General features: G+C 35.4%; 1 protein-coding gene across 1 annotated transcript in view; it reads left to right on the top strand.

Moving 5' to 3' along the window:
- The first annotated feature begins 10,467 nt into the window (after nucleotides 1-10,467).
- The window catches only part of LOC144442686 (protein timeless-like), a 33,572-nt gene continuing 17,121 nt past the window's right edge, over nucleotides 10,468-26,918 (top strand). The window contains exons 1-9 of the mRNA XM_078132060.1: nucleotides 10,468-10,573; nucleotides 16,532-16,635; nucleotides 19,861-19,955; nucleotides 20,370-20,431; nucleotides 21,037-21,211; nucleotides 22,599-22,738; nucleotides 24,028-24,088; nucleotides 24,765-24,818; nucleotides 26,329-26,490. Coding sequence (XP_077988186.1) covers nucleotides 16,533-16,635; nucleotides 19,861-19,955; nucleotides 20,370-20,431; nucleotides 21,037-21,211; nucleotides 22,599-22,738; nucleotides 24,028-24,088; nucleotides 24,765-24,818; nucleotides 26,329-26,490 — 852 coding nt within the window. The 5' untranslated portion in view covers nucleotides 10,468-10,573; nucleotide 16,532. The remainder of the gene's footprint in view (nucleotides 10,574-16,531; nucleotides 16,636-19,860; nucleotides 19,956-20,369; nucleotides 20,432-21,036; nucleotides 21,212-22,598; nucleotides 22,739-24,027; nucleotides 24,089-24,764; nucleotides 24,819-26,328; nucleotides 26,491-26,918) is intronic.

The raw sequence follows: 26,918 nt of genomic DNA, 5'->3' as shown, positions 1-26,918 counted from the left end.
TTTATTTGGCATAAATACCATATCAATATCTTTGCCAAGGATTGCAAAAAAAGCTCAAAGCTTATTTCAATCTGTGGCCTTTTTTGTAATACATAAAACATAGTAAGGGATAATCAGAACAATGGAATACAGATATTGACAATACAAAAACAGACAAGACTACAAATGAATGAAACATAAATTATGTAAGACTATTGAAAATAAATAAATCCACTTCTAATTCTGAATCAGTTAATTTAACATATATTAATTCTAAAACCCCTTTTCATAAATATCTCCTAAGAGTTCACTAAAGGTAGACAGTTCAGATTTAGCACCACATGTACGAAATGAATGTTGGCTCTCAGTAAACTGAAGTTTGGAATATGAATGAGTGACAGATTTGATCTAGTATTGTGTGAATAATAACTGGTGATGGGAGAGAGATAAATGGGAGCACACGTGCACATACTGCACAATGAGACATGGCCTTCAAAGTACGAACCATCGCCATTTTTTTTTATTTACATCACAAATTCCTGGGATCACATTGTTCTAAACCAGACAGCTGAAAGCCACACGTGTCGATTCTTTTTGAATAGCTGTACTAATATTGTAACGTTTATAATAGGGGTTATGCTTATATAATATTTATTTATTTATTTATTTATTCAGGTAAACCAACGGGCATAAAGCCCATTTACAGGCACCTTTAGAAACAAATAAGGAAAAACAAGCACTAAAAAGATAAAAACAAGGGGTAGCAATAACAGAAAGAAGTGACATGACATAAAAGGCAAACACAGAAATAAAAACAACAAAACAGGCAAAATTATTACAAACACGCAGCCTGAAGCACACGACGAAAGGCGGAAACAGGACTAAATAAATCCTGACAATACTATCAATATGGGTGCTAAAAGACATCTGTGAAGAAAGTAGAATACCAAGATCTTTGATACTATGAACATGAACAAGGGGACCATCAGCAATACTGTAATTGTATGTAATCAGTTTCTTTTTGTTACTAAATGTAATTACACAGGTACTCGAATCAATGTGTAGAAAAAAAATGTATTATATATGTCTTATTTACATACATATTTTTTTAAAAAATCATACACATTGATTCGAGTACCTGTGTGTAATTACATTACACTTCCCCATATTGAGCTTCAATTTCCATGTATTACACCATTTGTAGACATTATTAATGTCTGTTTGAAGAGAAATATAATCATCTTGTGTTCTAACTATGCGATATATTTTGGCATCGTCAGCATACTAGTACATTGAGCACAATGGTGACCCATGACTGTTGACAATGTCTGGCATATCATTAACGAACAGAATAAACAGAAGTGGCCCAATCAGGGAACCTTGAGGCACACCTGAAGTGACATCACATGGTGATGACATGTGACCATTTATAACTACACGTTGTGTTCTATTTTGGAGGTAAGATGAAAGCCAGGACATGACATTGCCAGAGAAACCATATTATGCTCTCAGTTTGTGTGACAGTAGAGTATGTGAAACAGTGTCAAAAGCTTTACTGAAGTCTGTATAAATGCTATCTACCTGTAATTTGTTATTAATAGCATCTGTAATAAAGTCAATATAATTTACTAAATTCTTTTGAGTGGATCTACCCTTCATAAATATATTCCCGAACATAGGGAAAAAGGTGGGCATACACTAATCTCTCAAAAACTTTAGATACTAATGGTAGGAGAGATATTGGACGGTAGTTAACTACCTTTGACTTGTCACCTGATTTAAAAACTGGTGTGACATTTGCGACTTTTAATGCTGTGGGAAAGACACCCAGATGTAAAGACCTGTTGAAAAGTATGCATAATTAATGCTTTATTCTATAGAAAGTTTGACTACAAAAAGTCATGTGAGCATTTATTTGTAAAATGGCCTATCATGTAACAAAAATGTTACGTGATTTTTTATTGAAACAAAGATTAAAGAAACAAATCCGCCATCACCTGATGGAAATATTGTAGATTTTGTGAACACAAAGTGTAATTTCAATAAAGCAATACTGTCATTTGATTTATCACGATTATGAACAATTTTCATATTAAACCGTTACGCTGCTTACGTCATCAAAGTGGTTACGATATCCTTTCAAAACTCATACTATGGAGTCCAGTATCAATTTCAATTAAATTTTTAGAATTGACTATTCCTCGGTACGTACCACTGTAGTCTAAATAATAAAATAAAATAAAACGACGTTGCCTTGATTATGCGCCAACAATAGCGCATATATTTCCAGGGCTAATCCAAGCTATAATTTATGGCCAGAATCTGTCATCGAAAAACAACAACAGAAAAACATGCGATTAAATAGTGGATATCATGGCAGTGCTTTGGATACATTTCAGCTTGGTATTAATACAGTGATTGCAAATATATTACATTTGTAATGATATAGTTATCGGAACAATACACGAGCCTGGAGGGTATGACTAGTAGCTCAGCTCAATCTATGTACTGTACGTGTCGCGGTTATCCATGCTACGGAGGCCCATGTTGGCTTTTGCAACTGTTAAATGTAGTAACTAACCGATAATGTATAAACGTAGTCAAAATTTACTGAATCGATATAATTTATCAAAATTAACCGATAATGTATAAATTGATAATTGTTTGACCAATATGTATTAAAATATTTACCAATAATGTATCAACTCTAAATTATGCATTCACATTTGTGAATAGTTTTAACATGATGACTACCTGAACGATGTTCATTGAATCAGAATGCTGATATTTCCAAATTTGAAAAATACATATGAGATGGCACATTATCGGCAAATGTTTACTACATTACCAGTTAATTGATACATTATCAGTTAGTTTGACAAATAATAGTAAAATGTATTTAAGCACCTTGTAGACCGAATATTGAGTATAACAATGTCACTTTATTTCTGTAGATAGATAGATAGATAGATAGATAGATAGATAGATAGATAGATAGATAGATAGATAGATAGATAGATAGATAGATAGATAGATAGATAGATAGATAGATAGATAGATAGATAGATAGCACTGAGATCGGACGGAGCAGGGTTCCGTCCACCCTGGCTAAGGCTCTCTCCAGTGTCGGAAATACTTTTACCCGCTAAAGTGGAAATTATAGATTCATGACAAGTTACTACACTACTAGTTATAACAACCTATACCTAATAACAAAACGTAAGTCATTATTCAACTCGTACGGCAGTCATGTTTGTTTTCTCTATTTTCACAACACTTACAGTTTGTTAAAATATTGAAAGATTATTTTTATAAAAATGTAGATTTATACATGGTCAGTAAATGTTAGTTACTTCAATTTTTTATCTTTATGGATGTTTTTTCTTTTCCATTACCCTTATTCTAGGCGGGTGCTTTTAGGCTACTTTCTCGATCTGTATTAAGTGTTTCTGTCGCTTTCTCCCTAGACTGACAGATCACCCGCTGTGGGCGTGGTCTAATCTCCCTAGGGCTGCAGCAGGCTGATAAGCCCAGACCGATGACGTCACTGCAGTCTATACTTAAGGGGTGAGATAGTGAGGAATATGTTCTTTTATATACTTTATAGTGCAATGCATTTACGTATGGTCAAATTCTTCTATTTTTCTATATGATATTTTTATTTTAGGGAAATATTCGTACTTAGGGGTACGAAACAGAGTCCATTAAAAGTGGAATCGTTTTTGTAGGATGAGAACAAAATGGCTCACTCCCACCCACCCCAAACTAAAAAGAATAATGTTTTTATTCTACAGAACTACTGATTTCGCCCCTAAATGGTTTGATAAACTGTTGTTTCGTGTAATTACTTATGTCTACCCAATTTGTTAAAAAATAACTTCCTAAGCACAATAACAAACTTATTGTACATTTAATATGATTTTTTAAAAATTATTTATCAATTTTAATATTTCTTAAATTGGAATTAATGAGCTACAAACACGGAATTGGTCTTACTATGCATAGAGAACAAAGGCTTCCTCTCAATTATGTATGGTCATTAGTCTTTAAGATACGACATTCGTGCCGTGCTCTTAGATATCAGAGGGTTGAACAGCACGATACATCCGTACCCTACAGTCTAATGGCTCATGTGTTTGGAGACGAAGTGAATACGTATGAATCATCCGAACAGGGGGTTGTTAATAGCACTGCAACTTGAGCCAATGTTTCCTTTCAAGAATAGACACATGATAGCAGAATACAACATTTTCCAACAATTATTCTAATTCCTTATCTACTTATACTACTCTGTAAGTACATAGTAATTTTGGTCAAAAAATGCATATGGAACTTATAAGTCAGTCCGTATAAATATATGTAATTTTGGTCAATTTACGTTTTCTGTTGGATAACTGATACCTTTTATTACCCAATGTTATCCTACTCGTACGTCATACCAACGTAATGACAGGGTTGGCACAGGATAAATAAAAGATGAAATTATTGTATTTTCATTCATATGAGTGTAACAGCCCCGGATACCATATACAGTGGAGGAACGTTTCTCTTTCTGTTTCAAATCTACTGACTTGTATTACGAAAAGTACACTTGGTAATGTGGAAAGTGTCCTTGGTAATATGGAGAGTACTGTTGGTAATATGGAAAGTACCCTTGGTAATATGGAGAGTACTGTTGGTAGTACGGAAAGTACTCTTGGTAATATGGAAAGTGTACATGTAACGCTATGCAGTATCATGGAAGTACCATGGTTTATAGAGGCTCTCTGCTCCTACTGTTTCCCAATCAAAAATGGAAAAAGACAATTCGTGTCTAAAGGAAGTACGTTTGGTATCACAGTAAGTACACTTGGTAATACGGAAAATGCCCTTTGTAATATGGAAGGTGCAATTGGTAATACGGAAAATACACTCGGTAACATAGAAGGTACAATTGGTAATAAGGAATGTACCCTCGGTAATATGGACAGTATCATCGGTAATATGGAAGGTACAATTGGTAATAAGGAATGTACCCTCGGTAATATGGACAGTACCCTCGGTAATATTGAAGGTACAATTGGTAATATGGAATGTACCCTCTGTAATATGAACAGTGCCCTCGGTAATATAGAAGGTACAATTGGTAATAAGAAAAGCACACTAAGTTGTAAAGGTGATCACTGTCCAGCGTCAAGGTAATGCACAGCGTCTTTCTGTCTGTCTGTCTGTCTGTCTGTCTGTCTGTCTGTCTGTCTGTCTGTCTGTCTGTCTGTCTGTCTGTCTGTCTGTCTGTCTGTCTGTCTGTCTGTCTGTCTGTCTGTCTGTGTATGTATGTATGTATGTATGTATGTATGTATGTATGTATGTATGTATGTATGTGTGTGTCTGTATGCCTGTCTGTCTGTCTGTCAGTGTATGTGTGTGTCTGTATGTATGTATGTATGTATGTATGTATGTATGTATGTATGTATGTATGTATGTATGTATGTGTGTGTGTGTGTGTGTGTGTGTGTGTGTGTGTGTGTGTGTGTGTGTGTGTGTGTGTGTGTGTGTGTGTGTGTGTGTGTGTGTGTGTACAAATTACAGTAAAGTGAAAAACCGCTGGACCAATTGTCATAAAATTTCGTGGGTATATTACCTTGGGTGTCTAGTTGGGAAACTGTTCAAATCAAAATGATACCACCGATGTGTGTGGCATTTGGGGGTCAAAAATATTTGATTTTTGGTGAAAAAACTTAAACTCAAAAACTACTTGGTAGATCGGTCTGAAATTTGATGGGAACGTTCTTAGCAGTGGTTAGATTAAGAAATGTTCATAACATGATGATCCCATCCGTGATATGCAAATTAGGTATAAAAGTGTGTATTTTTGGTCAAAAATCTTTATTCCAAAACCACTGAGCAGATTGGGCTTAAATCAGGTTGGAATGTTCTTCAGGGTGTTTATATTAGGAATTGGTCATAACATGATGATCCCATCAGTGATATGCAAATTAGTTATTAAAATGTGCATTTTTGGGCAAAAATCCATCATTCCAAAACTACCTAGCAGATTGGGTTGACATTTGATGAGGATGCATCTGGTCATGTATACATGAAGATGTATTCACAACGTGATGATACTCTCAGCGATAGCAAAGTGAAGTGGATCTAAAGATATCTTGCATGTATATCTTGAAACTGCATGGTGAATGGGGTTCAAACTTGGTGGGGATGTTTCTGGAGGTGCTATTCTGCAGTTAATATTGAAAACATTACGACACAATTGGCCATAGCAACCATGATCACGCCCTTAGCAACAGTGAAATGATGCGGTTTATATTACAAAGATGAAAAGTGGGAAGGGCAGGCAAGTTAATACTTCTATCAGCGATCATTCATTGAAAATTAACCATCTCCCATTCCACTATCATCATCGCACTCAGTATATCGTAATCACCACCATGAGACCTATCACGGTACTCCTTTTTAATATCATCATCGTCGTCATCCCTCTCAGAATCATCACCACTTTCATTTCGCGATCGTTTAGCAAGAAAGTCAGAATTGTTATTGCAGGTTCTTCATTATCCTATTGTTTCACCCAGGCTTTATGACGCATGCGCTTGACGACTGACTTACGGTACATGGCAAGATTTCCGATCTAGAAATTGGAATGTGTCAACTTTTTTTTCGTGTGTGTTTTCATATAAAAAATACCAGATTCTTCGAATCTCGTGCCCTTGAATATGTCTAGATTGAGGCACAAACTTACTTGTCTGTGGTTGAGGTAAGTCACTGCTTTTGTTGAGTGTTCTTTTGGTTTTCTCGTTGGGTGATTATTTGGATGCAGGTATTCGAAGGTATTGACATCTATGATACCTTTATCGTACATTACTTTTGTAGTATAATGTGCGACTTCAATGGCGTCTTTTGTATTGTCACTTTGGAGTTTCTGATTTTGGATTATCTAGTTGGTGTTTGCTCTCATGTATGTGATCATTTGTGTTGATTATGGTTAATGTCTCAGCCTTTAATGTGACAAAGCGTTCGTGTCTGTAACCATGGTGTTAATTACGACCCTTTCGGATCTATTTATATTTTGACCGTGTTTTGGGTTTTATTTTGCTTAACGCAACTTTGTTGCTTCTAGGTAATTTTCTAGAATGGTGTTGTATGAGTTTTGTGGATTCCAATTTGTTTTGATTTTAAATGAATAGTTAGAAGATATTTTATTCCTTATTGTGTATCCAATACGCATTCTGCGTGACGTTCATTAGTGGCTGGCAGTCAGCTAAGGCTTGGCTGATGTTGGTTTGAATTTGAGGCCTTTGAATTATCAAGAGCTATTTATTCAATCGGTTTGAGTCTCCTGTCGGTTAAATTTCAATACTTTTCTGCCTCCTTCTCGAGGATTTGTTTATTTTTCGAAATTTTAAGGATGCTGAAAAGGGCCGTTTGGTTTGTGCTGAAGAAAATTGACTTCTTCAGAGGTTTTGTTTTTTCTGACCTTTGCTCCTTGTTTCGGACAGAGTATAGGTGTTTGATGGTGAGCTCCTTAGCCTGTTTTTTTAATTTTTTTATTTCAGACCCAGAATTGTTTGTGCAAACATTGGAAGGGGTCATTTTTCATGCTCCAGGCATTTTGAAAACCACCAGCCCACTCCTTGTAATTTCTGTCAGCTCCCTAATATAATTTATAAAACTGACTTAATGGATACAGTTTCTTGCCACATTTTGTCTAAATTAAATGAACTAACATACCACTATACAGACATCAAACGTATACATCAAAATATTTGCACCCACGTGTCTGCGTCTATAGTTGCAGTACGTTTAATTTCAATTCGACATAATGTAGCAAGAAATTGCTCTTAGCTTTACAGTGTAGAACATGCAGTTTTTCATTGGTTTCTGCCCTGTCATATCAAAGAGAGCCAGTGCACAGTAACATGAAATGGACGGACAGTACTCAAACACTTGTTACTAATAGTTTACTGTAACTTTTCGTTATTTTTAAAATTCATTAAAAAATTAATTTATCCTGTATACCGCAAACAGTTCTATCATGATTGTAAAATAAGAAATAGGTAAATAACTTATCTGCTAGTTGTTGATGGTACTCATGTCTATGCTATTCTCTCAAGCCACGTAAATTATGACGAAATACAGTCGTAACGAAGCAAACTCACTGATTGGACACCATCTCGCAAACCAGAGTTATTATTTCTATCACTTCATTTCGAAATAAATAAGCCTCCTGTGGGAGACGTTGCCGTAAAACAGGCCGTGGTTTGCGACGATGCATACAGGTATATGTACCATATATATATAAGCCTCTAGCAGAGTAATGGTTCCAAAAACGAACGGCATTTTCCGAACTATATTTGGTAGAGATGGTCTTGAAATATATACGGAAATGTGTACTACACTGCATGCGAGGTCGCGTTGACGTGAAGATGAGTGTTTCGCTAGTTTTAAGTAAGTGTGTAAACATGAAAAACGAACTTGAACTAGGAAAGGAATATATAGTCAAAAGGTTGTTATATTTAGTCTGTAGACCAGGAAAACAACAATCTGTGAAATATTACACGCCCTATGTGGCGACATTACTGTGTAATGAATTTGTAATTACTGTGTTGGGTTCAGACATGACACTGTTTAAAATAAAGAAATGAATATCTTTTATTGCAATAGTTCACATAGGTGTCAAAACAATAGGTCATGCATAATTACATTGTATGAGCTTTCTGAACATGAAACAATGGACACTACAACTTGAATAACATCTCTAGACATACCAGATATAGTCAAGTTCCTGTACGGTGTCGTTACGATTTACACCTCCACTCACAGTACAGTCAAAGTCGTTACTCTAGAAGTCCAGAGATGCATACCTTTTTCTTGGACGATTTTTTCTGGCATTTTGGCACTTGAATTTGAAAGGAATTCCTATTTTCTCTTTTCACTCATTAACATTATTGTAAGCACATGACTGTGTGCACAGTTTCGTAGATGATAACAACACTGGCTTGGTGACCTCATTTTCGTGTGCTGCTATTTGCTGAGCTGAGTTGACTGACTACCTGACTGTTATGGAAGTAGTTGCAGAAAATTTAAAAGGATAGGATCATGATTAGGATATATACTGGTATGAATATTTGTTGAGAAGGATAATCTGGATGCCAACGTAGTTTCTAACTAAACTACGTCTAGTCAAAGTCCCCCAATCAGCACAGAAAGTTGTTCATCCAATCAGTGAACCCCAGCTGCTACAGTGACGTAAACAGTGTATAACTTCAACCAAGTAGCATCCTGAGCTGACAAATACACCATACTTGGACAGTACATAACTGCCCCAATAAACACTAACTTTATGAGGGACTGTGTCATCGGTTAGAATTTTGTGAGACACAATGTTAATGATTGAGTGGGTGGCTGTGGATAATTTTAAATTGCATCTCATGCATCTCAAGACTTATAGAGTAATGACTTTGACTCTACTGTGAGTGGAGGATGGTTCAAACAGATTTTTCAATCATCAATTTCAACGACAATGTTTGATGAAAGGTCAAGAAAGGGGTTGAATCAGCTAGTACATTTGTATATTTACTATGTACCTGAGATCTGAGGATTGAAAAGTGATGCATATAAGCCTATAACCTAGTCTGGATGCCAACTGTGGTCTACCACAACTACACAAAAACCCGATCCAGATCTAGTCCCTTGTTGTGTTTGTATGGATAGAAACATATATCATTTCAGTAGTGTACAGGCTCTTAATTATCCATGAGTTTAAAATGATATTCATTTGAATATACATATTTTGTTTGTTTGTTTGATTGTTTGTTTGTTTGTTTATTTATTTGTAACACAGTTCCTGAGCTCTCTATGGTAACAGAACTTGTCCGCACACCTCTGGATACACATTTGTACAAATTGTTTTTCAGCAGTGTTAGTCTAGTTCCTATACAGTATCGTTACCATTTACTACACCGCCACTCACATGGCTTGGTTAGAAACCACCTCCACTCACATGGTTTGGTTAGAAACCACGTTGGCATCCAGACTAGATCAGTGTGTGATCACATCAATGTATGATGTCTGTGCCAAAATGCAGACCGTTAATATAGATATGAAGTCTTACGACATTTTACAGACCCTGTAATAGCACTTGTTTCGCATATCCTGTTACCAGATCTGCATGGGCCTGTTACGCACATTGCCTGTAATCGGCATGTGGATTTCTGGCTGTGTGGATCAATATCATGATGAACTGTTAGGCCACCGTAGTGAGTGACTTTGTTGTGCACGTGAACCCCGTTCACGTGCACAAGGTTCATGGGGTTCGTGTAAGGTAGTTTACCTACTGAGCATGCGTTGTAGCTACCTACTCATACAATCGTACGTACTCAGTCGTGTTGACCAAAATTAGAGATCGTCAAACGTCAGTAACTTGTGGATAGGATATAGTTTTACCGTAATTATCGCTGTTTCAAACTTTCTTACAAGATGACCTAACTATAATTGTTGTCGTAACTACCGCTTCAATATCACGGAACTATACAAAGAGAGGATATATTGTCAAAACAGGTTTGTCCGAGAGGAAATTGTTACTCCATCCCCGCACAAGGTAAATACAATGTTTTTTTCTCATTACGTATGTATTGTAGTCCGTGTTTTTTCGTGTTTTGTATTGTCCAAAATTAACCCCCAGACATTTTAATTTCGACATTGTTTGTAGATTTATTGAGAACGCTATCACCAAGCTAAGGTGCAAGTACACATTTTAACTGAGAACAGGTAGGCGCTATAGATATGCGTCAGGAGAACGCCATTTTAATGCCTTGCTTACTCGAGTGACGCTGTAAACAATTTTAGACCAAAATTGTCTGTGTCGAGAGAGAAAAGAATATATAGCCTTGATAAGTTCATGCAGTCTCAATTGACGTTTTTTTGGCCGTGATAGAGCCAATTTGAAATGAATGTGTTGAAGACGTAGCCAAGATTGTACATTGACCCAGATGTGCATAACCTCTGCTGTCACATTGTCAGTGATGAGTTGTGAAAGACCCATTCTGTCCAGTTTGTTATGTCAATGGTTGTCGTTACATGTAACGTAGAACGACCCTGGGCAGGTTCGAACATAAATTTACAGCGACACAAGTCCAGCTCATAGACAGGGTGATAACAAACTTGAATATGTCTTTTAGTGTCTCATCATTCGTGACATATTTTGTTGTCAGACACCATTTCACTCGTGCATGTAAAATGATAATCTTACGGCATGTTTGCTATTTATAAACTTACACAACAACAAAAAACAACAACAACAAAAGTAGAATGCATTTTAACTGGGTTTGGCACCTAATACATGTGATGTTTTCTAGTAAAGGTCCCTCAAGACAAGCCAGTCAAATTCACTCAACAGCTAAAATGATTTTGAGTTTAATTTCATATGTTGAAAGTTCTGTATTGAGAAATAATTTGAAATTAGCTGCAGATACAGTGTTCCTAAAGTGTTACAAGGTTACCAGAAATGGTTTCACGGATTTGATGGTAAATGCGATGTGAAATGAGAAACATTTTAAATATGCAGTTAAAGTGGTCATATGGATAAGAATTGGGTATTTGAAAAAAATATGTGAAACAACATATAGCAAGTCCTTGGGTGTTACTCAATACATTGCAAAAAATTTTTTTTTAAATTGTTAAAACGTGTAAGATTGTTCTTACAGTAACAAAATGTTTTCACACTTTTTTATGCTTTTTTGCAATTCATTGAGTTACAAACAAGGACTTGTTCGATGCTGTTTCACATTGTTTTCTGAGGTAGGAAAACATGATAAAGTTGTTTATGATTTGAAAATCCAAAATAAATACCCGTTAAGGTCAAGTCACAGGAGAAAACACAGAAATTTAGTAAAATTATCTAGCCTTATAGAGATAACCCATTACATCTTATAACATATAAACTGGAAATAACATAATAATAATAATAGTAGTAGTAATAATAATCTTTATTTATACTGGATAGTTCTTAAAGTATATATTGCGTCCCTGAAAGCTGAGAGTGTGGGACAGCCAGTGTGAGATCGATTTGATCTCATACTCTCTGTATCAATGTGCTGAGAGTTAAATTTTGTTTTGTAAACCTTCTGCTAATTGGTTTATTACGTCCCATAGCCAGCAGGTGTATATTGAGATATTCCATCTGAGCCCATTGGGGGTGTCGACTCTTCTAGTACTATTCTAGAGACCATGTTGGCATCCAGACTAAGTCAGGGACAGAGATACCCAGAATTTCACACTGAGATGACTGGGGTGGAATTAAATTTCATCTTACACACCTACAAGGCTAGGACACTTAATCAAAATTAAAAGGATAGTGGATGGTGGGTGGGTGAGGACTGGTGAACATTACACATCATGCAGGAGCCAGGGCTTGAAATTAACAGTAGTCCCATGCCCACTGACTACCAATTCTTGTCATTGGGGCTACCATAATTTGCAGCTGGTAGCCCACTCAGGCTACCACTTAATGTGATGAAGATGGAAGATGGACATGAAAGTATTTTAATAACACACATATTTCCAATAGAGAAAATCTGTTTTCAGTTCAGGAATATGGGACTACAGGTCACAATCCTTGGGCTACGAATTTCTGAAATTGGTAGCCCAAAGAAAAAACTGAATTTCAAGCCCTGACATGTAGATTTCCCTTCCATGTGCTTTGATTTAGATGGAGAACCTTGGTCAAATAACAGGGGACCTACACTGATTTTACCTACTTGACATTTAAGTTAATTTCGTTTGGTGAAAGAGTTAATGCTGCCCTAGCTGCAACAGGGATATGTTTGTCATCAAGTAACCAGATATACAGTGTATAGTATTTTACTAAAATTGGTCAGTTACTTATAAAGAGACATTGTATCTGGTCAATATATGGTCATTATTATGAATATCCATAGGTAGTATAGTGGCAAGTTTTAAATCTTGAGTGAAAGCTTGGTTTTGAATCTGTTGCCATGTTAAAACTAGTATCGTTTTTCTATCAGACAACCACAATCAAAATACCAATAATCAGGCATTGTACTTGTTAATCAATGGTCGATCTTATCCATTAGGATTGATATAACAGGTTATTGCATACATTTTTGTAGTTGTGGTGTTTAAGACTTCAGACCCATTTTTCAAAAATGATAGTTTACCTGATCCATTGTTAGAACATGCATCCTTAGCAGTTGATGTTACTGGCAAGATACCAGCTAAAGGACCCAGACCAACACTTATTATCTGTCCAATGTCTGTACTCTCTAACTGGATTGTAAGTACTTTCACAAACAACCTGTATTATCTACCAGGGTTAGACTGTAAGATACGTTGTGTTCTCCACTCATCAAAACATGTTCAGTTGCAGCTAATGCAGTTATAAAGAAAAATTGTTTTAATTGTCAGTACAAATGGACAATTTTCTTCCTGAAGTAAAAGTAGATGTAGGAAGCCATGCGATAGGGAACTTGCAATCTGGGCTGAGCATGCTCAGACGCAAAGGACTATGGGATTATCTGTGGTTATTGTAATACCTAATCTGGAGCTACTGATAAAATTAACCTCCCACAATTGTCAGGATAACTATGAATTGATTATTTGTGGTTACAAACAATGTATCAACATTGTTTACAAAGCTAATTGATTAGTAATAATTATCACATTCCCCATAATGCAACATTCAACATGGTGGGTTTGCAAGTTCCCTATTGATAGCATGCATTTTTATTTCCCTAGAAATCATGTCATTGTCAGTAACCCATTGTTGAAAGGTTTACATGTTATTGCAAGATGTTAAAAGAGATCTTGATAATTTAAAATTACCCTGGAAATCAAGCCTGCAATCATAGCCAGCTTCCTTCCTGTTCACTGTAGTATGAGGCAACCTCGACACTTTCAGATGTTCTTTGAAGTGATAATTTTAAAATTACCCTGGAAATCCTGTTTGCAATCATCACCAGCTTCCCTTTCACTGCCTATGAGGCAACATAGTACTTGTGACATATAAGGTGTTCTTCATTGAGCGATTATTTAAATTAATACCCTGGAAATCCTGCGTGCAACCATAGCCAGCTTGAATTTCACTGCCTCTGCAGAATTACGATGATCTTTGAATCTATAATTTGAATTACCATGGAAATCCTGCCAGTAACCAACTACATGTACAGATTTAAGATGCGTTCAAAGTAATAAATTATGGATAATTTACCCTGGAAATCCTGCCAGCAACTTCCATTTGACTTATTAAAAATTAATCTTTAAGGATTGTAGTTTTCTAAGAAGTGGGTGTCTGTACTGTAGTCTTGCTGCTAGACCCCTCAGGCTATTCTGCTCACTGTGAAGTGGAACAAACGTTGCTTGTGAAAGTGATATCCCCAACGTGTTCCACCCTCATATCTATCAGAAGAAAACCCGAGGTCTAGCAGCTAGACTAGGGTGTCTGTTGATATTTTAGGAAACAATTCTGATTGTTTACTGATAATGATATATTTATTTTAAGATTTAGATTGTAATTTTTTGTCAAATAAAGTAAATACTACCATAAAAGAATATGAGAAAAATGACACTGGAGAAAGGTATACTAATGATTGCAGGCAGTTTGAAAGCATACATGTACATGTATGTATAGAATGGTACCGGTGCAGGTTGTTTGATACTATTACTATGATACATGTAGATAGCAATTTGATAGCACTCTGCCAAATAATATAATATAATGGCCATTTTCACCTGACCGTTGACTAAATGCTCTCAAGTCAAAGTTTTGTTTTATTGTTGTTAGCGAACTTGTAAATTGACTGAAATTACATTACAGTATGAACTTGACACATAAAATGAAAGAATGACACGTCATTATGATCACACCTCTGATAATGTTAAAGAATGAGATGTGAAGGACATTATAAGCCTTTATTCAATGATGTTGTCAAAACGAAAAACACAAACAACTGACAGTTATTCTTTCCATTCAATTTGCATATGTGTTTCAGAGATGAGAACCCAGGGAAAAAACATATCACTATATTTCAAAACTCTCATTGCAATGAAAACCATTGGGATGGAAATCATGGTGACTGCTATTCGACATTCAATGAACAAAAAGATAGCACTCGGGGATCTTTTCATTCTTGAGACAGTTTCTGAATTTTAGGAATACCTAAAGTATTGTTCAGGGTTCAAAAAAGTAAATTGACCTACGTCCAGTAGCATAGCCTGCATTGGTTATTACCATGTCTTCCTGCAGTTCCTGCAAAGGTTTATTCCTTTGATTAATCTCCGGCACGTATTCATAATGCAAAGGAACTATAGCTTTATATGTCAATTGATGAAATGAATGTTTTGTAGTAAATTTCAAATCAATTCTCTTGGCTACCTAGTCTGTAAGATACAGGCATTAATGCCACACTATCAGCCAGCACTCACGAGAAGCCTGATACAGTGATAGGGCTGAACATTACGACTTATTGTAGAGTCTATGGATACCCTTATGTGAATGGACATGTTAAATGAATGACGATTTTGGTCTCTGTGTCTAGGCCAATGCTACACCTTTATACGCCACATATAGTTCCTCACATGAAACTACTGGTGTCAGATTATGTTTTGTTGCAGTCATAGTGCATATTGTCCTGATGAAAGGATTATATGTACCTGTCTATATTGTATTACTTACTTTGTACAAAAAATGTATGTCACCTTTAGAGTTGAATTTGGTATACGATAAGTCGTATTGTTCAGTTCAAGGGGGATACCACTGGCCAGATCTGGTAGGGGGCTAATGCTGTCAACCCCAGACTCCATGCTATCTCATAGTCACCGATATAAAAATGTCAACCAGTGAATTAGCAGGAGAAAATTCTTAGGGAAAATTCCAGGGTAAATTCCCGGAAATTCCGCACTAGTCAAGAATTTATTAAGGAGTTCTTTCCAGGACCCCATTTTAGACCAAACAAAATTAAAAAACCAGATTTAAACTGAATGCCTCCCATAAGGAAATCACTAAATATACAAATAACTCATTAACCTAGAAAAACTATAGTAACAGGCTTTGTTTTTGGAAAAGCGTGCTTTCTTAGGTTAATGTATGTGCCAAATTATACAGAATTTGAAGAGTTCATGTTACTGCTTAATTACTGAATATCGTTCATTATTCAAAATACTCATTAAAGGTAAAAGTTGTAGCAACAAACTTCATAGGAGTGGTGCATATTATTGTGGCTGATATATGTACCATATTATACACAATTTGAAGCTTGCATTTTTAAGATACAACCTAGTTACCTAAAATCATTAAGTATGCAAATACCCTTACAGGAGGTAAAAATGTGGAAAGTGGACCCCATTTTAGACTCATTTTAGCTCTAAAAAGACAGTACCCATTTTGAAGGGTGAAAAACCTACCCATAGGGCGGCGGCACATACGTGTACCCAATAGGTGGGAGTAATCCCCCACCCCTACCCCCAGGGGCAAAGGGTTGGTTTATATGATATATGACTGTTGGCTTGTAGTCACTCATAATCTTTGTTTTTCTTTACACAGTATGGAGTGGCATATAATGACAGGCGATGATGGCCTGAATGCCATATCATCAAACCTCGGCTATTACATGGGAAACGTCTACGTTGTTTCAGACTCCTGTGAAGGTTTGTTATTTATCATACTTTTAGTCACACTTTTTTTTTTGTAACATGTACTCACATTTATGAATCTCACCAGCCTAGAGAGACTTGCTCGACACACTGGCTCTATGTTCTGGTGAATGACATTGTCAAATCAGAAATCCAAGCCTACGTGCTACAATCATCCTGCTCAGCATTACACTTGTACATTACTAGTACCAGTGATTCAATCCCAGATTCCGAGGGCTTCTTCATGGTTTACAAAACGTGGCATCCTCATGTACATATTAATTTGCATATTATTAGCATATTTTTTCATCTCTTTATAACATTAGACAATAAAAAATTGTTTTCAACAACAAAAGGCCTAATATCAATTAAAGTACTATTTTCTACAGTGATTCATTAAAAGAATGCTGAATTTTATACATACCATAGGGTTTGCACTTCAGAATAGTTTTAACTTTCATGTTAATCATACCTTTCAATAAAAACACGACAAAAGTTACAATTTCATGAGACTAATCCCAGTTGAGTGGTAGTAACTATACACCATCTGTATTTAGTCAATTCTGAATGTACTAGAATGTGGCCCTATATAGTTCCAAAATACATCAAACTTGTAGAGCGCCCTCTTTTGACCAAGTCTATAAATGTTTTTCTATGTGATCAATCTTGGATATTAGAATAAAGAATACATTTGTATGCTTACTTTGAAGATTTTATGCAAATAACCGTGAATGAATATGAGTGAAGGACAATAAAGATGGAAAGTATTTCATTTGCAGCCTGAATCTAAGTCTTATACGACATTCTATATAGTCTGACCAGATCTGGAAATTTATGAAAATTGGTTTCAAGAAATAAGAAGGAAATGTACAAAAATATTGTTGAATATATAAATGGAGCTAATTAATATGCATATATTTCACTCTAAACCTAATTATTTTTTGCGTTACCCTTGTCAAATAAACATATGAATGAAGCTATGAGTAAGATTTGTTTTGTAAGTATACTAATATTAATCTAATATTAATCTAATATAAAATATATATGAATTAATTGTGAATTAAATTGAAAATCCAAATTTTTATTTCCCATTACACTGTTCATTGGTGAAAAACCTTATGCATGTTTTCTTTCTGTTGATTCGTATTTGTACTTAATTGTGGTGCACTCTTGCGTAATGACAGGCTTATGTAGGTTTGATTGTATATGTGCTTAGTAGTACACCAGCTTGTATGAAAACTAACATATTATCAACCAACAGGCATAACCCTGAGGGAGTAATATAAATGAGCCAAGTCTTCCAATGTATATGAACAGCCTCATGTCTCACATCCATAGCTAAATTTCAAACAGACCAGAAACAAATATCAGACACTGTAGGAGTATATACATGCCAGTTTATTTTGTTACCAGTATTTGTTGTGACCAGTATGGTCCAACGACAATCTGATTAAAATCCAATGTAGATGTCGGCTAATCGTTCATTGCTATTTTATTCAATGTTTGTTGATGCTTGTTGATATTCAGTGCGTACATGTATGCCCATGACAAGTAAGATGCAACCTGATTGGCTGTGTGTCTCACTGAGCAGAAATTCATTGGCATGTGCGCCAGTTCAGATGTAGAGGAGGCGATCAGGCTAAAAAATGTAAACATGTACCAAGAAGGTCAAATCAGGTAAAATAATGAAGGTAAAATAGCAATGAACGATTAGCCGACATCTACGTCGGATTTTAATCAGATTGGGTCCAACAACAATGGTAGACGGGGAAGAATTGCTGGCTTGGCGAGGCCCGTAGATCTGTAGCATACACTGTTGACTTCTTCATAGAAATTTGCTGTTCAATTTTCATGAAACTTCGAATACAGACTTACGGTAAACATACCTAGTGAATCGATGTATGAAACAATTATTGGTTGGTGGAAGCAAAATTCTTGACAAAAACGTCAAATTTGGTCAAATTTTTATCGGTGAAAATTTTGCCGAGCACTGCCTGTAAATGTATTTGGCGTACATGTACACCCGAAACTGTGACCTAAACATATTCAAAACAACACATTCTACTGATGTTCGATAGAAAATAAGTGAATTTCACATTAATTCGACGTAAAAAAAACCTGTGAAAATGGTCCGATCAGCAGCGTGAACACTGCTGAGCTTTGTAATATTTAGCAATTCTTCTGGGAATCATGTGTTCGAATAAATTGCCGAGTCTCATTAATTATGCATGCATCTTAAATAACACATGAGCAGTCTTATATTGCAGTCATGAATTTTTTATAAAGGTTTAGAAACCATGGTAACAGAGAGGGATAATCTGATACAACTATTATAGATCACGTTGGTTGGGGACATGAGTAAAATCGCTAGAGAACACAAAGTCACGTAAATTTTACTTTTACCTACTGTTGTACTTGCACACTGTAGGAGTCTGAAGCAGATGCAATACTGAATTGTGGATAGCTTTCATGGAATATAATCTTGACAGTCCAGCGAAAATACATGAAATGTGCATAGATCTGGTCCTCAGTACACTCAATGTAATACCAGAAATAGTGTTTAGTGGAATCCTAGCCCATTTCATTCAAAATGATTTTTATATTGCATAGTTGCTGGTAGTCTTGTGCCAAAGTGTCAACAAAGGTTGTAGCAGGATTCCCTTTTGACCTTTTCCTGTGCTGTGGTTCCCAGAGCAGAACTTGATGGATAGTTTCTCACTCTCTCCTCTGGCAGTGACCACTGAATCTGAGTTGCTTCTATAGTAGGGTTTGAGACACCTGAGGGAGAGAGCCATACAGGTTTACAAATGTGTTTACATTAGTTAGATTTCTATACCCTGTACCATTGTTTTAACCAAAACCTTGGTAAAATAATTGGTTAACACCAGTAGATTTGTTATATACTGATCTGAAAAGGCCATTGTTGGATCAGAAAGAAAATTTGGACATGAAACAGTATTGTGATCACGTTTATATCAACTCTCCAATACCATACTATGGCTTTTGGGGGGTAAAAACTGAATGTGCTAGAGTATCCAGTTTGACTATATGGTGGAGATGATCTTAGTGATCATTATGCATATAGCGAACTATACTACAATTAAAGTAAGTAAAGTCTTTCTAATCAATCAATGAAAATCGAGTGATGAATATGACATCATCAGATAAGACTGATAATAATGATAAAAACTTAAAGCATTGATACAGAAATGATAGATCTTGAAATGATGTTTGTTGCAGAAAGCCTAGAAGAAGTGTTGACAAATATACAGTATGAAGATAAAAGAAAAAGAAATGTGCGACACAGCATTGCTATCAGTCAGCTCATTAAAACTGTAAGTTTTTAAACGTAGGACATGGGTGTTAGTGAATGAAGATGTGACACAATATAGCTATCACAGTCAGCTGATTAATAAACTCAGTTTTAAATATACAGTGTGTGAGATATTAGTGAATGAATGTGTGAGACAGCAGATGTACCAAGTCAGCTGATTAAAACTAAGTTTTAAACATACAGTGTGTGAGATATTAGTGAATGAATGTGTGAGACAGCATACGTATCACAGTCAGCTGATTAATAAACTCAGTTTTAAATATACAGTGTGATATTAGTGAATGAATGTGTGAGACAACATATGTATCACAGTCAGCTGATTAAAACTAACGACATGGATATTAGTGAATGTGATTCCTATATGATAATCTTCACTGTTAATGACCCTACTCTGTACTGTCTTTTTGTCTTCCAGGACCTAATTCCTATCATAATCTTTGCTGATAATGACCCAACTATCTTCTCTCTATGCATAAGGTAAGTTTTGTCTCAGCTCTAGATTTTTGACAAAATCCTTGTTTAGACAAAAAAAAAAAGAATTCTCGAAATTACAGCTTTCATTAACTTATTTGGACTGTGCATATAGAAATATTATTCCCCAATATTTTTCTTTGTGTCACTACTACACTGCTCTGTGTGAATTTAACCATAGGAAAGAGGGAGCTGCAGAGAAGATCATTGGCTGTCATCAAATTACATTGCCATGTCACTATCATATGGCAGTTAACAGGAAAGCTCACGCTCAGAAAATTGTCAATGACCACATGCATCCCTTTACAACTCTTTTGATAAGCTCCCATCTGGACGTCGTTACAGAATGCCTCTTACAAGGAAATAAACCTCTTCAAAAATCGTTTGATCCAAAAGCTGTGTATATTTTAAACTCATTGTGAAGGCCATTTTAAACTCACAGAATTGTATATTGTACTTATGTAAATTGTTTTGTAAATTGTATTTTGAGCCTAAAGACAAATTTCCGAATTCATATACTGGTAATAAAGTTATTGAATTGAATTGAACTGTGTTCCAGTCACTCTAAATCATAATAGTTGATCTATTTTTCTTCTTTTAAAAAAACCCAGAATACTAGCAAAACTGTCAACACCAATAGAATTTCTTGATGGTGGAAACCTGTGGAAGGAGAATGAAAGCCCACTTCGAGAACTGCAAAACATGGTGTATGATTTGAAGAAATCACTTTGTGATCAAAGAGTAGCAGAATCCATAGTGACAGAAATTAAGCAGATCTTGGAAGATGTAAGTTGTTGTTTGTTTATTAATATGTAGTATTTGTAAGCATTAATTAGGTTATAACACATACGCAGTCTAATCTCCTTTTGGCTAACGATAAATATCTTTCACGCCTAGCTTGTACAACCCATAACACCCATAAAGTGTAAAAGTATACTGTTTCATTTGGTTTATTTACAAGCCTAGCATGTGGCCTTTCTAATGTGGTCAATTAGCAAATGAAAGAGGATACTTTTACACTTGATATGGATACTAGAAATGATTGTGTTACATACAGAAAACACTTTACTTTGGTGCTATGGGTTGTATTTTCAGCCATCCCTACCTAGGGATTGCACAACATGCCTTCAATGAAGCAACTGCAAAAAAAACCCCCACTGGATGTGGTCTGAATCATTGTACCACTACAAGCTATGGAAGAGACTGTGTTAAAACAGGATTAAGTATGCAATCAGTAGGCAAGCTGACAGGTGAAATAGGAACATGAACTGGTTACAGCCATCCATAGTTTGATTGCATAGTTAATCCTGTTTTAATGTTGTTGAAATTTGTAATTTTCTGTGTAAAAAAATAATCCCCTGGTAGACAGAGGATCAAAAGATCAGTTAATATAATAAGCATACTCATATTTGATTAAAATCTGAGAGCAGCTGTTGTGATGAGTTTTATTTTTACTATTTGTTCACAATAGTGAAATCATTTATTTCCATAATCACCCTTTACTATCTGAACTACTAGCATTTTGAATCTTGTTCAGATCTTGTTATTTTGATGTTCCCCTTTTTTATCTGAACAATGGGCAATCTGAATCTCGTTCAGATCTTGTTCTTTTGGTCAAAGTGTTGTCAGTTATTCAGACACAAGTGACACAAATTACATTCATAAATAAATAAATAATAAATAAATAATAAATAAAAAAAAATAAAATAGAAAAAATAAACAACTTATTATCATTTAGTGTTTCTGTAATGAGTTTTCCAGTCATTTTATCTGTGTTCTTCACCAAAATGATGATATATTATATGGAAATCTGTGTAAATTTTGCCTGATTTCTCCGTCTGTTTAATACTAGGGTTTCTAAATAATAAATAGAAAAAATAAACAACTCATTATCATTTAGTGTTTCTGTAATGAGTTTTCCAGTCATTTTATCTGTGTTCTTCACCAAAATGATGATATATTATATGGAAATCTGTGTAAATTTTGCCTGATTTCTCCGTCTGTTTAATACTAGGGTTTCTAAACTGCAGCAAACATACTGCTGTCACTTAAAAAATATTGAATCACATGTATCAGCAAATATTTGACAAATAACATATATGTAGTGTGAGCAAACTAGATATAATAAATATTTGTTTTATGTGGTGTGATTTATTGTATCTTTGGTGTATAGTTTGCCGGTGATGCCATGCCACAGATGCAGATTGACACGATTCAGAGCAGCCTTGTGTTGCTAGGCAACATCCTCCGGTCACAGCATGATAAATCCAATAATGGAAATCAATGCAAGGGACACCATGAGCAAATCATCAGGTAATGAAGTGGCATAAAATACAAAATAACGTGCACTGCAGGAATATGACTTGTTGAACTGAGGCGTATATGTGTACATGATGAAAGTATCAAACTCAGAAGTACATTAGGCTGTGTGTCTTGTGTTTAAAAAACACCTACATTGAAGTAAAGCCATAATAATGAGTACGTCTAGTGAAAGATGAAATTGTTTGTTGTGGGTGTACTACTAAAACCAGAGGGACTGTAGAGTTTGAAATAAGCGATACAATGTTTTTTACATCTAACACAATGTTTTTGGTTACAAATTAGAGAAAGAAAATACAGACATTTGCAATTGACAAATTATCTTATGTGTGTGTGTGTGTGTGTGTGTGTGTGTGTGTGTGTGTGTGTGTGTGTGTGTGTGTGTGTGTGTGCGCGTGTACATGTGATGCGTGTGTACATGTGATGCATGTGTGCGTGCGTGAGTGCGTGCAGTTGTGCTACAGTGCCATTGGTGCTATTTTTGTTCACAGTGAGATCAAATGCATCATTTTATATGATTGCATGCTGTCAGTGTCGGTATTTTGTTTTAGGTAATTTGTAATAAAAATGCTTGTGTGGACTTTTATATAAAAACACTGCTGCCTAATTTGCCTTTGGTAGTAAATGACAATAGCTAGATTTTCTTGAGAGTGACCACATGGATGGTAAGGGACAGAGGAACACCAAACTTTAATATGTCACAACAATTTGCTGTAAAAGAAACTGGTCTAGAGAGAATACATTGATCATCATGTATTGTATATGATGTTAAGATGATTTGGGGAAAACCATGTCCTGCGTAGTACTTTTGAGAACATGATCTTATATTTTTCCTCCACCAAAACAGCAGTAAAAGTCAGCAGTGTATTACAGATGGCATTATTGTTATAAAAATATTGATAATTTTGACATGATTGTCATAGTTCTATGGTGTGATACTTATGTAGAATTTTGCTTTATTCAGCCGATGAGAAATCAAGTGAACTAAGGGGCCTTAGTCCAGTCCGTGTCTGCTTATGTGTCTTTCGCTTCCCCAAGAGTTATGCATGGTGACCTTCAAGTAGAAAAAACATAGTAGTAAAAGTTATGTTGCTAAATACAAATCAAAAATGAATACCTATTTCTGATCAATATGACAATTTTTAATATGGTTATACCATTTTTGATATTCTAAAGAAATATAAATACTGTAGTCTCTCAAGTTTACAGAATAGAGATTTAGAAATGTCCTGTAATGTGATTTTGATGTTTTTGAATTTCTGTAATAATTTTGTTTCTTTCAGGAATTTTTTGGAAGAAGGTTTCAGTCAAGTTATTGTGTCACTGTGCAAGCGTCCAGAACTGGTAAGTTTCATTATAATTAAGTTTCATTATAATCTGTTTTTTGGCATTGTATGATTGGAGACGGTCCCAAAGAGTTGGAAAGATAGTGGTCAGGCATTTGGATATCCACTGATCGTAATTCAAGTCTACTTCTGGGTGGGGACAGCTACGTTGATGACATATATGGCTATGACATCGATAATCTGTTGTTGTATTTCGCATTGTTGTAATGAATCCTCAACAAAAAAGAGCTTTATGTTAGAAATGTCTGTCAGAGATCATTGTTGTTTGGATGAGGGTTGACTATGAAACAGCTGGTATGAAACCTTTATGTTAGAAATGTCTGTGTCAGAGATCAGTGTTGTTTGGATGAGGGCTGACTATGAAACAGTTGGTATGAAAGGTAAAATCTACCCGGTCCTCCGGGCTATTGACTGAGATGCCACAACACATAATAAAATGTAGCAGAAAGTGCATATTTCTTATTTCTCCATCTTTGTAGCAAGGATTTTCAGAAATTATAGCACAACAGACACTTGAGATTGAATATGTCTGAAGTAGATTTAAAGTATCAGAAACACAATGGTTGTACATTATCTACACAGAGCTAAATATAGTATACTTCAATGGCTTGGTTAGCTTATTCAAATCGTGTTCTCATATGTTTCTAAAGTTATTTTAATGTTCTGTCTTACAGAAGCAGTGGATGACGTCCATATTGCATTTATTGTGTGTCATTTTCAAAGAAAAGGTCAGTGATATTTTATTGCTTTAATTTACTACGTATGAAGGAGAAATAGCAGTGGGTCTGTTTTATCACGTATTGTAACTGAGAATGATGTCAATTGAAATTTATTTTATTTTATTTTATTTTAACAAAAAATATGGAATATATCCTCTGGTCGTTCTACATCATGACAATGCTTGTCTACATCACTGGTTTGCTGTGTTCGAAATATATAATGAGTCGAAATGTTCAAAATTATCATTACTTTTCCCAATTTTTCTTTGCTATTACTGGTGCTGGTATAAGTATGTTATTCTTCAATATTTTTCTTCATTCAGCCGGAAAATACTTGTGACCTAAGGGTTGTCGCTATGAGTCAGTAAACAAGTAGTGACAACCCTTAAGTCACAAGTATTTAACCTGGCTGGACAAAGAAAAATAAATTATCCCAACCTACTGTATGGTGATGTGAACTAGATTGTTATTTTTATGCATATTACTTATTATTCAAACCAGGGCTCGAACTTAACGGTTGTCCAATTGCCCGGGACAAGTTAAATGAGCTGCCGGACAAGTACATTTTCATTCTTATTTGCCCATAGGGGCAAGTAAAATATTTGTGTCAATACACTAAGATCAACTTGAATAAAAAAATCGTAAGCCTTAAAGAAGCCTTAAATTGACAAAGAAAGTGGACAGTCCATGTATTTACTCCATACTACCGTAAACACTATGTTAGAACATGGAAATTCGAAGTACCACCCACGTCCTTCCATGGTTAGAGAGCAAAACGGAGAGCAAGTGCGTCTTTTCAGTGAGCTGTGCCATGAAAAAACCTTACTCCCTTGCTCGTTGTGGTGGGCGCCATTTATATATGTTTACCATTTAGGGGCTATCACAACGCTTTAGAAAAGCCTTTCAACACGCCCCTCTGGGAAAGCTGGGCAAGTAAATGCTCGGATTACATGTGACATAACAAGGAGGGGGGTATTAATGAGTGGTAGGAACAGCCGATCTACTTTCACAAGTACAAATGTACTGAGTGAATACGTAACTTGAGACCAGTTTGAGAACAATGAAAGACGTGTACTGATACATATGTGTGACTTTTTAAGCAGAAATTTAATCCATTCGTGCAAAGTGTAGTAATATCTTCAGTATCAACAATGTTTGATATTTCATTGTGGCCAAGAGATGAAAGAGATCAATTGATTGTTCATGGTAGTGATGAACTACAACAGTTTATTCAACACTTTTCAATTCCCTTAAGGAGTAATGACTTTGACTTTGACACTGTAAATCTCGAGTACAGGGAATTGAAATTCTTCATCAGTGAAACTGCTAGTACTCAGGAAAATTAAGTTTGAGCCGTGCAAACATACTGTATGGTGATGTAAATTAAATTGTTATTGTTAGTTTTTATCCAAATGTACCTTATAATTGTTTATGAGTCATTTTCATAGAAATTAGGTATTGATCCAAACATACCTTATAGATATGTTAACATTATGGTAATCTTTTGTTTGCTCTACAGCCTGTGGATTTATTTATCCAGAGTTTAGCAGAAGACAAGAGAAAGAGTATGTCATATGCAATGTGGAGTAATAACAGCGAGTCTGCTATGTCATGCTCATCGTCCGACAAGGATAACAGCATAGAAGATGCCATAACAGAACAGCTGCGTCACAAAGTTAAGGTACGGCACTATTATTCAAGACCACTTTTTAAAGGCCCAGTTCAATTTGGAGTAATATTCGTCTATTAGAGCTGTGGAAAAATTGTTCCAGAACAAAGGAATAATCTTATGTAATCCTTATGGCTCTAATGTCAGAATACTGTGACTTTAATTAACATCAATCACAACCATCTTAAATCAATAACTTACATCTCATACTTGAATATATACAAACGAAACTGAAACTTAAAAGTCCGGTTTGATACATAATTTACGTAATCGTTTTGAGTACGTTTGAAATCAAATTCTAGTGACTTAGGGAGTCTTTTCCCACTGCATTATAGTCCGTCTTCACGTAGATAATTGTCCGACGAATAAATTTACAAATTGAGATACATCATAAAGACGAATAAATCAAATGTCTCTAATTGTCTTTTCTCCATTGAATG

This window comes from Glandiceps talaboti, chromosome 11 (genome assembly GCF_964340395.1).
Source record: "Glandiceps talaboti chromosome 11, keGlaTala1.1, whole genome shotgun sequence".
Taxonomy (NCBI): Eukaryota; Metazoa; Hemichordata; class Enteropneusta; family Spengelidae; genus Glandiceps; species Glandiceps talaboti.
Note: the sequence above shows the minus strand (reverse complement) of the source record. Positions and strands in the feature narration are given on the sequence as shown.